The sequence below is a fragment of the Primulina eburnea genome, unplaced genomic scaffold, assembly GCF_022965805.1.
Source record: "Primulina eburnea isolate SZY01 unplaced genomic scaffold, ASM2296580v1 ctg1167_ERROPOS3272328+, whole genome shotgun sequence".
NCBI lineage: Eukaryota > Viridiplantae > Streptophyta > Magnoliopsida > Lamiales > Gesneriaceae > Primulina > Primulina eburnea.
Genome location: NW_027330706.1, coordinates 165,117 through 176,158, shown reverse-complemented (window position 1 = coordinate 176,158; position 11,042 = coordinate 165,117). Strand labels below are relative to the sequence as shown.

At 39.6% G+C, this 11,042-nt stretch overlaps 2 protein-coding genes across 2 annotated transcripts; one reads left to right on the top strand and one right to left on the bottom strand.

Annotated features, from left to right (window-relative positions):
• Positions 1–2,073: 2,073 nt before the first annotated feature.
• LOC140820538 (hexokinase-3-like) lies at positions 2,074–6,238 on the bottom strand. The gene is made up of 9 exons (XM_073180833.1): positions 5,528–6,238; positions 4,296–4,446; positions 4,015–4,197; positions 3,855–3,929; positions 3,467–3,622; positions 3,263–3,361; positions 3,037–3,164; positions 2,831–2,912; positions 2,074–2,726 (listed from the first exon to the last, which is right to left on the bottom strand). Exons 1-9 carry the CDS (start codon positions 5,800–5,802, stop codon positions 2,352–2,354), a joined length of 1,524 nt encoding a protein of 507 aa, XP_073036934.1. The 5' UTR covers positions 5,803–6,238; the 3' UTR covers positions 2,074–2,351.
• Positions 6,239–8,073: 1,835 nt separating this feature from the next.
• LOC140820537 (uncharacterized) lies at positions 8,074–10,566 on the top strand. Its single transcript, XM_073180832.1, has one exon. The coding sequence runs from the start codon at positions 8,074–8,076 to the stop codon at positions 10,564–10,566; it is 2,493 nt and encodes an 830-aa protein (XP_073036933.1).
• Positions 10,567–11,042: the final 476 nt, after the last annotated feature.

Here is an 11,042-nt window from a genome sequence, read left to right as displayed (position 1 = left end):
ATATTGTGACCATATATTTCTTGTACTATTAACTCATCATATCACATAGGATATCCACACATGTAGGTGAGCGGTGTATCCCCTATTGCAATGTATCGGCTCCTATGTATGTCGAATATAAAATATAGTTCAAATCACACAAAGATAAAACTAGATAAAACAATAATCAATATTCAAAACAAAGTTAATAATTTAATAACACAACACACTCACAACAAAAATGACATTTATACTATTTTATCTCCTTTTTTTAAATTTGCAAACTTCAAACAAAAATATTGTTGTAAAAGAAATAAATATTCTAATAAATTAAGATGAAGTAAGTTTATTTTGTAGGAGTAATATTTTGAAGAGAGTTGAGATATAATGAAGAACGACTTCTTTAATTGAATATATTGTTTACAAATTATTATAATCCTAGACCAAATATTATGGCAAACGGTTTGGACGGTGCAGTTTAGTGCAGTTCTCGGCAAAAAAAAAAAAAAATAACCGAACCGCGAATGCGGTTTATGATTACTATTTTGAATCGCGATTTTTATAAAATATTAAGAAAAACGGTGCGATGCGGTGCGAACGGTTTGTGCGGTTAATAAAAAAAATGATCACCCCTAATAACCACTAACTAATGCATTTGATAAGTGATAACCACTTGGAAAGTACTAGGAAAAGTTGTTCAGTACAATCATCATATGATCATTCATCTGCATGATTGGACATCTACATGCAAATAACAATGAAACGTGGCGTTAACATCACATATACTAGTCTTAAGCTCGAGAGACATTTATTCTTAGTTTAAGCGACTCAATCGAATAGAAACGAATTTATAATATACAGTACACTTTTTAATGAATTTTATTATCTACATTGCAAGATAGACTTCATGATATTATGGTATATTCCAAGAATTTATTTATGCAGTTTACATGAGTATACAGATATAATTGAATAAATTTGTAAAATATTATTAAACCAAAAAATGTTTTTACACAAAATTGAATAAAGCTCAATCTATAAGTTGGTTAGATGGAAATCTATTCTAATAAAAGCAACTTTGGAAGCAATGATTTTTTTATTTCGATGCGTTTTTTTCTCAGCCACCTATCGCAATTTATATTACAATTCTCTTGGTATTGAGTTGAACTGTTAAAATCAGATTCAATAATGCAAGCCCCGATTTCTAATTTATGGAATTATGTTGTATATTGTGATTTAAACTATACGTTCAAACAAGGTATATAGTGAGTGACCTTTAGAAGAGCAATCAAGACTCAACGCTTATGTTGTATGGTTTAAAATATTTAAATTGTTTTGTAAAAGGTTTGACAAATTTAAATAAGATTATTTTAATGCTACTAAATATCACTAAATTAATTAACAATTTGTTTATAATATAAATAGATAGATATTTAAAATTAGGGGTGCAAACCTATCAAATTGAGTCAATTATGAAGTAAATTTTAAGGCTCAGTCGGCTCAAATTGATGTACTCGACCTCGAGCTCAGATTAAAGTTTGAACAATTTATAATTTTTTTCCCTCGAATTCGAGTTTGTATTTAAATAATTGAATGTATTTGCATGGAAGTCAATATTCAAAAGATTCGGCGTATTTATTAAAATACAATATAATAATCTCAATTTAGTAAAAGACAAGAGTGCGTTTGGAGGCCATGATTTTGATCTCTTGAATATGCCAAATGTGTTATTTTCTTCCCGGCAACACATCACAATTTATTTATTAGTTTGTTTGATTGTCCTTATTTCCTTTCTAAAAAGATTCAGTTAATATAATCAGATTCAATAATCTAATATTTAACTAATTATATTTAATGTTTGTCCCAAATTCTAAAAAAAAAATATAATTATAAATCATTTTTACATTTTGTATCATAAACTCGTCGTCATCTCATAGTATAAACCAATCGTCATCATCTCATACCACGAACCATACGAGATGCTAAAATGTTCGTATTACCTTCAAAATTACAAACATATATGTACGTTATGACCTCAAAATAGAAACGAAACGAAACCAAACCAAACCAAACCAAACCATCGTAAAAATAAAATTGACAGTGATGAATGAATTGAATTGAACTCAAAATTTAGACCACGGTTACAATGTACAATATAATACAGACTGGCAGAGATATATCATATTTCACAATCACATGGCTTCTAAATTCTAAAATATATGATTGGGGATTTTATAACCTATGAAATCAACCAACTAAATTACACATATCAATGCACTAAATCTCCCCTTGAGCAAAATATATATGACATATGCATATAATTTCTACAGAAGATGCAAAAAATCAACAAATATTGCATGTATCCATGGCAACTATACAGCAACCACAACCGATGGTGATGTATTAGACGCAGCAAGAAGGGCTGCCCCGATACCTGAACCGTCCTCTGTGATCTTAATGATGACATGAGGAGCGATATGCTCGCCTAATAATTGTTCCATCGCTTCATTCAGATACTCTCTGAACATCGTATAGTTTGTATATAAACCGCCTTCGACTGCCACCACCGTTCTTTTCATCTTGTCTTGCCTCGTTTTTGTACTCGTAATGCCACCACCACTTCCATCGCGGCCGATCTTTTTTAGGATTCCAACAATACCAGCGGCTACTAATCTAGCTGCTCGGCATGTCACCATATCACACACTTTGACAACAAGTTTCCGAACATTGAGGGGTGTATCAGGGATCTGAAAGGTAAAATTACATATAAAAATCGGAGAAGGATAAGAGGAATTTACAGTCACATTGCCGTATTTGAACTGAAAGACTAATGATATGAATATGTTCATACCTCGAGAGTGTCTCGCAAAATCCTGGCCACCTCCCTCAAGTCAGGGGAATTGTCCTCGTGCATAGCAGCCATCAAAGGTGTCCTGAAATGTTCGAACCAATGATGTAATATTAAATATAGACAGGCTATCCAGCGTCATAGCTTTATGAAAGAAAGTGAAATAAATCACGATAGCAAAAGAAAAAACTAAACAATTAGATTAGTACCTCAAAATGAAGGGCTCGCGTAACTTTGAGGAAGCGGGTCCAAAAACATCCGACTCCTGTGACATCTGAAGCATTACTCTTCGAACAATGTCTCCTAAATACATTCCCGATATCATTTTCTCGAAACCCTAAAGCATGGTAATCAACAATCGACCATTATAAAATAACTAAGACAAAATATAACTAAATTGTTAAAAAGAAAACGAAAAAATAATAATAATCTCACTTGATCCTTCGGGTTTGGACTATCAACATCCAAGTCGACATCAAATTTTGTTCTCGGCAAATGAGATGACCAAAAATTTCCCCATTCCATATTAACAACCTAAATGCATTTAAGAATATTGCAAAATAGGTAAGCTCGAGAAGAAAACTGCGTAAAATTAGAAATATTAATCAAAAGCCTAAATCAACATGCTAGAAAGAATACCATGCCTCCAGAATTTGCAAAAAGACCTTGACACTTGATGATGGCATCTGCTCGTTCTAAATAGCAGGCATTGGTACCCGTCCCTATTACCACGGCAGCGACAGTGTCCTCATCATGATAATGACCCAGAGCCAAGGTCCCTACGGTATCATTTATCTGCTTAAACAAGAATTTGTTTCATTTATATATAATCCAACTCTTCGAAATATAATAAAGACCAGTCCAAAAAACATTTAGATTTCATCTTTTCGGCACAAAAATTGAGTTGCTCTAACGAACAATTGAACATATAGTGTCAATTCAACATTCTATCCCTCGGCCGAGCGTGATAGGGAAACTGGAGTTATCATCTGCATAAATGTCAAAGATTATGAACTTGAAGGCTTACAAGTGCGGACACTCGCATATCCAAGCCTTTTAGAGACATTGCTTGCTGTAGGCACTGAGAGACATCCCTTCCAACCTGAAATTTCGCACCATGCTATGAGTTTTAGGATTTAAAAATCGGTATAGGTTCGAGTCATCAACATAAACCAGATTGAACTGACCGTGTCTTCAATAGAAAATCTTTTCGCCCATTTTATTAGAATTCCAGACGACAAAGAGGTTTGTTTCACAGGAAATGAAAATGTGAAACCAAGTTCCCTGCCTTCTCCACGTGAAGGCTCGGAAGTATTATTTTCCCTTTCAATAAAATCCTTCAATGTTGCTGCTATATAACCAAAAAGCTCCTACAAGTGGAAATACAACAAAGAGAGAAAAATCATTAATTTATTCTATATATTACATAGATGTCAGGAATTCTCATGCAGTATAGAAACTTGTCCACCTCGCTCGTGCTGGTCATCAATTGTTCTGGAATGGGTTGTTCATCTACTTCACGCCCAATAACTGTAGAAGGTTGACCGCCCAATTGAACCCGCAAGACACGGAAATTTGTACCACCAAGATCCAGAGCATAATAAATTCCCTTCTCATTCCTGGGAAAATTATGTCTCACACATATGGTGAAAAACTTCTGAAATTCCTAATTAACACCCAGCTTGCAGCATGGAATAGCAACAAGAAACCCGAGATTTAAAAAACAAGAGGATTAAATAAATTTGAAAAAACAAAAACAACAAACTTCAAACTAGTTTGCAGCAAACACAGATACCTCAACAAGGTTTACCAGAGGTATGCCATAGTAATTTTCATGTGAAGCAGAATCACAGAATAATGAGCTAATGCATGCATGCAGACAAAGCTCATCAAATATATAAAAGACAATAAGCTTGAAACACTTTGCCTAGCAGTGTGATTTCTAAACTGGATCACATGATCAGGATATAATTAAAATGCAGTATGACAAACAGATTACTAAAACAATTAGAAAAGACAAACAGATTACTAATAGAGCTTGTTCCCGACATCAAATGAATATAAGCAGGGTGATAAATGCAAGAGTAGGAAATTGGAAATATCAGGAGCTGTCTCATTAATATCACACAGTCCCATAGCTGGCAAGTCACAAGACTCCAGCCAAGAGACTTGACCAGCACAAGCTTTAATATTTGTCCTCACGAAAATACTGCTACACGCAAACAAAAGAAAGCTTATTCTGAGTGAAAAAATGTAGACAGCGGTAACTGCGGCGAGATTTTTTATCCAAAGCTTAATATACGAATTGCTTTGGAAAAGGAAGAGTGAAAAACAAGAATCTACAGATCGATTACCGAAGCTTAATATCGGATTTACAAGAAATCCAGGGGTACGTGTCGAATGTTCCGTCAAACAAGCGAGGAAAATGAAAACATGATTAAACTTAAAAATTTCAAAAGCACTCAGCGAATGCAGAAAATGTCAAAAATCACAGTTCTTGAAAAGGGAAAAAAATTTATTTTCTAATCCACAGTTTCAAAATAAAATCACCGCACAAAGAGAAAGACGCAAACTGAAAAATCAGCCACATGTCCATTAATGGACACATGCAAGTTTCAAAAGAAACACGCACAAAATCACACATAGAAATAACAAATAATAATAAAGAAATACAGATAAAAAAAAAAATCCATGCTTTACCCAGTGGGGAGGGTGTCAACGTAGGTAAGCAGCATCTTGATCTTAGAACCGCCCTCAGAAGCAAGCCCCGCGTGCATCTCGACTACCATAGCATCGACCACCTGCCGGAGCCGCCCCACGGGGGTGGCGCAACTCTCCTCGAACTCCTCCAACACCCTCACCACCCTACCCCACCCCCTCCACCGTCTTGCCCTCCTCCCCACCATCATCACCGAAGCTACGGTCACCAACGCCGCACACCCGGCGGCTAACGCCGCCACCGCCACCTTCCCCATACACGACACCCTTCCCTCTCACCGAATTTATCCGTTTCCCCCTTCAGATTAAAAAGGAAGACGTATCAATCAATCATCATCGCCAAAAAGCAAAGAAAAAAGAAGCTTCTCCTTTAAGAACCAAGCGATCAAGACACAACGACGTTTCAAGAACCCGACTTCTTCCCGAAACTCCCCCTCCAGAGACAAATACGAAGGCGCAAAAAGAAACACTGGAGCAAGAGAATACAGAACACGGAGTAAGAGACCACAGAACACGGCGTATCCGAACGTCGGCGGCCCGAAAAACCAGCGACTGCGGAGAAACGAAGACGACTCGGCTGGAACAAAAGTTGAACAGAGAGAGAGAGCAACGGTGTCAGTGGTTTCGGAAAGCGAGCACCCTGCTGGGGTACTTATAATGAACACCGAAGTGACATAATTGCCCCTGTGAAATTAGTTAAATACCAGATTATTTCTGGTTTGACTATGCAGTGGATCGAGAAAAATTTATGCTTAAATTACGGCTTTGCAACTGTCTTTTAATTCAAATGAATTCGTTAACCTTTGAATGAAAAAATCCAAGTTTGATTAATTGACCTATATTATAAAAGAGTCTCACGTGAGACCGTCTCACGTGAGACCGTCTCACAGATCATAATATGTGAGACAGGTCAACCCTATCCATATTCACAATAAAAAGTAATATTGTTAGCATAAAAAGTAATACTTTTTCATAGGTGACCCAAATAAGATATCTGTCTCACAAATACGACCCGTGAGACCGTTTCACACAAATTTTTGCCAAAAAGTGATTGGCTACATGGTGATAGAGACTTCTTCCTTGTACTTGGATTTGTATTGGGTCCAAGTTGAGTTTCCCATTTGCATCATTATTATGTTATCAAGTTGTAATAATAAATTTTATTTAAATAGACATAAAAAAATAATTGGTAACCCATTTTTTATATGATTTGGATTAATTTTGTGTTAGGCTTACTTGATGTGATTGATAATCCAAGCCAATCTAATATATAGTTGTAATTTGTGAACGTTGAATTAAAATTAAAGTCACCGAAACGGACTAATAAGTGAGGCGGCAATTAGTCATTTGGCTATGCGCGGCGACACACCATTTGGTTGAGTTGGTAACCCGCCTATTTGTCACGGAAGAGCAGGGTGAGCCTAGCCAGTTTTTAATTTTTATTTATACTAGTTACTTTGCACAAACGATGCGTGTGTGTACAATTTTTTTTTTTATTTTTATCGATGGATTAAAGTGAAATTTAACAAATTATGGAGGGACTAAAATTGATATTTGAATGATTGAAATAAAAAAAAATGTGTGTTGAAATTTAAAAATAAAAAGGAAAAACAAAAGTGTAATATTGGTATTGATGCCCCGATATGTCCCGGGCCATTGATGGATCCCGGGGGTTCTCGGGTCATGGGTCAGGTCCATAAGCGATGCCCGGATCAGGACAGCTCATCTCCCGGGTTGTCAATTCAAGACATGGCACCCGAGTTCTGGCGCCATTATCTCCTCTGACACCTCGATGCGAGGGAAGCATTTAATGGCGTTGACTTAATAGAATGCACGCTGCCGACCTGTTTTCCTTTGGTTAACATTAATGGGTGACTAGACAGATGGGATATGACTAGTGTACGATTTGACATGTCAGAATAATAGGGTATAATCAGCCGCCCTAGTATATTTAATGCTCACATCCCCAAAAACGAGGTCATCATTACTGCTTCTACTATAAATACCAGGTTTTGCATTTTATTCATTCATTCAGATATTAATGAACATTTAATACTCTCATTTATTACACACCAATCCCCACAGCCATCACTTGGCTACATTGGTTTTCTTGCTTGAGTAATCCACTGACTTAAGCATCGGAGTGGCCACGCCGGGGATCCCTCCGGCGCCCATTCACGTGGTTGTTTTTCTTATCCGCAGATCTTTCAAGACAAACAAAGAATCTTCCTCCCGATTCAACGTTTGGCTCATATTTCTTTCCATATTCTTGATAGCGTACCCGGTAGAGTTCTAGACCCGACTCCACCGTTCGACCCGGGTTGCATCATTGGCGCCGTCTGTGGGAAATCTGAGTTCTAAGACGTTGATATGGCTCCTACTAGGAGAGCAAACCAGGATGCCTCTCGAGCCCCAGAGGAAAACAATACACGTCTCTCTGGTGCAGGTGGTCCCCCCCTAATGGTCCTCAGCCCACCATTCATTTGACTCCCGAAGAATTGCAGAGAATCATAACCGATGCTGTCAACATGGCTAATGCAAAAAAGGCCGCTTCTCACCAGGCCAGTCAGCACGAACAGCAGCGTAAGCAAGCACAAGAAGAAGAGAGAAGGGAAGAAGAGAGGGAAAGCGCGGGTTCTAAATCCCCCACTGTCGCTGGAGAATTGGAAGAATTAAGGAAAAAAGTGAAAGCATTGGAAGGACATGCTGGCTCTAAGGGCAGTATTTCTGTGATCAAAGGTTGCCCATTCTCTGACATCATCATCCGGGAACCACTTCCCGGGCATTTCAAGTCGGCAAAAATCAAAGATTACGATGGGAGTTCTGATCCTGAGGAACACCTCGCGCGTTTCGAAAATATGGCTATGTTGCACTGTTATGAAGACCCAATCAAATGTAAAGTATTTCTCACCACTCTGGTCGATTCCGCACAGAGATGGTTTGAAGGGTTGGCACCACGAAGCATCTGTTGCTTTGATAACTTTCAAAAAGTGTTCTTGCATCAATTTAGCAGCAGTAAGAAGTACAAAAAGACCGCTTTCAGTTTATTCGAAGTAAAGAAAAGGCAAGATGAAACCCTGAGGGCCTATCTCAAAAGATTCAATCGGGTGGCCCTTGATGTGCCGACTTGTGCACCCGAGACAAAAACCACCGCATTTATGCAAGGGCTATGGGAAGGGGATTTCTTCCAATCCTTAACCAAAAAACTGCCCGAGAATTTTGAGGATCTCCTGTCACGAGCGGAGAAATATATCAATATGGAAGAAGCGCAAAACCAAAAGAGAGAGGCCTTGAAAAGAGCAAGAGGAGATCGGACTTACAAAACCGAAGATAGAACTCCTAAGAAAAGTGGTGGGGGTCATTTTCCCCATGTGCCTTTAAAGATAGCTCGGGACAGAGAGATTCAAGAGTGCAGGTCGAATGAAGCCCTTCCTCCCCGTTCCGAAGCAAGGATCTCCAAGCCAGAACAAAAGGGGTACTGTACCCTTCATAAAAATTGTGCTCACGATACTAATCAGTGCCGAGTCCTGGGAAGAAATGCCAATAGACGTCCCATGTCCACGCCTCACCCGCCACGAGAGCGGTCTAGACAGCCACCCTGGTTGTCCAGACGTTCATCGCTGAATATTCCCCAAAGAACGATGAGCACTCCAAGTGGAAGACGAGGAGGAGAAAAGAGTACCCGGGAGGAAAGAATCAAGCCAGCGGGAGGAGAGGATCCTTCTCCGAGTCGAGGAGTAATCAAAATGATTTCGGGAGGATCTACTGATGGTGACTCTAATCGGGCCAGGAAGGCCAGGGGTAGGAGGGAGTGCCTAGAAGTTGATAGTAAAAGAAGAGACGAGCCGATTATAAGTTTTGGACCAGAAGATCTCCAAGGAGTGAGTTTACCTCACAATGATGCTCTGGTCATTCAGGCCCGCATCGCCAACTATGATGTATTAAGAGTTTTCGTGGATAATGGGAGCTCTGTCAACGTTATTTTCAAAGATGCCCTCATTCAAATGGACCTGCATGAGTACCAGCTGGAAACCGTGGAAACCGCCCTGTTCGGATTTGCTGGTCACGCCGTGTATCCAGAAGGGGAAATTGCTCTACCCCTGACCCTGGGCACCGGAGACTTAAGAAAAACGGTAATAACTACTTTCACGGTAGTGGACGCCCCATCCTCGTATAATTTCATCATAGGGAGACCAGCCATGAATGAAATGAGAGCAGTGGCCTCGACGTATCATCAAAAGATCAAATTCCCAGTGAGAGGACAGGTCGGAGAAGTTAAGGGCGATCAGCCCTCTTCTCGAAGATGTTATGGAGAAACAGTCCGGATTGATCAGAAGAGGGCAAGAAGGGAAGGGAAGGGAAAAGAGCATCAGGAGGAGGCCCGGGAAAGGGAAGTGCACTTTGTGGCGGAAGAAGAGCAGGAAGCGGTGGAGATTGAGCCGGGAAAGAACATCCGGATAGCTCGGGACATCTGCACGACTACTCGGGTAAAACTCTTGCAATGTTTGAAAACTAATGCCGATATCTTTGCTTGGTCTCAACAGGAACTGACCGGGATCTCGCCCCAAGTAGCCGAGCATAAATTAAATATCCTCCCGGGGTCCCGGCCAGTTAAGCAGAAAAAGCGACATTTCGGCCCGGAGAAAGATAAAATAATTGAAAAACAGGTGGAGGAATTGATGAGGGCTGGGCACATTAGGGAAGTCCATTTCCCTTCTTGGCTATCGAACGTAGTTCTCGTCCCAAAGTCTACTGGGAAATGGAGAATGTGCGTGGATTTCAGAGATTTGAATAAGGCTTGCTCGAAGGATTGTTACCCGCTCCCTGAGATCGATCAGCTAGTCGATTCCACCTCCGGGTGCGAACTCTTAAGCTTTCTGGATGCATATCAGGGATATCATCAGATCCCTTTAGCTGCAGAAGATCAAGACAAAGCTAGTTTCATTACTTCCGGAGGAACTTTTTGTTATGTCGTGATGCCTTTTGGATTAAAGAATGCGGGAGCCAGTACCAACGGTTGATGAATCTGGTTTTTCACAAACAGGTAGGTCGCAATATCGAGGTGTATGTGGATGACATTCTCATCAAAACTCGAGAAGTTGCTCATTTTATTGATGACTTGTCAGAAACTTTCGCCACTCTGAAACAATATCAAATAAAACTTAACCCGGCCAAATATGTGTTTGGGGTTAAGAGCGGGAAATTCTTGGGGTTCATGGTCACGGATCGAGGAATAGAGGTTAACCCAGAAAAAATCCAGGCCATCGTGGACATGCCCTCTCCTCAGTCCGTTCGAGACGTGCGAAAGCTGACAGGGAGAATTGCGGCCTTATCACGCTTCATTTCTCGATCTGCACACCGTAGCTACCCTTTCTTTCAAGTTCTGAGGAAAGCACAGAAATTCGGCTGGGATGACAACTGCGAGCAGGCCTTTCAAAATTTGAAAAAACACCTGGCTGAACTGCCCGTCTTGGCAAAACCCGAGCCCGGAGAAAAA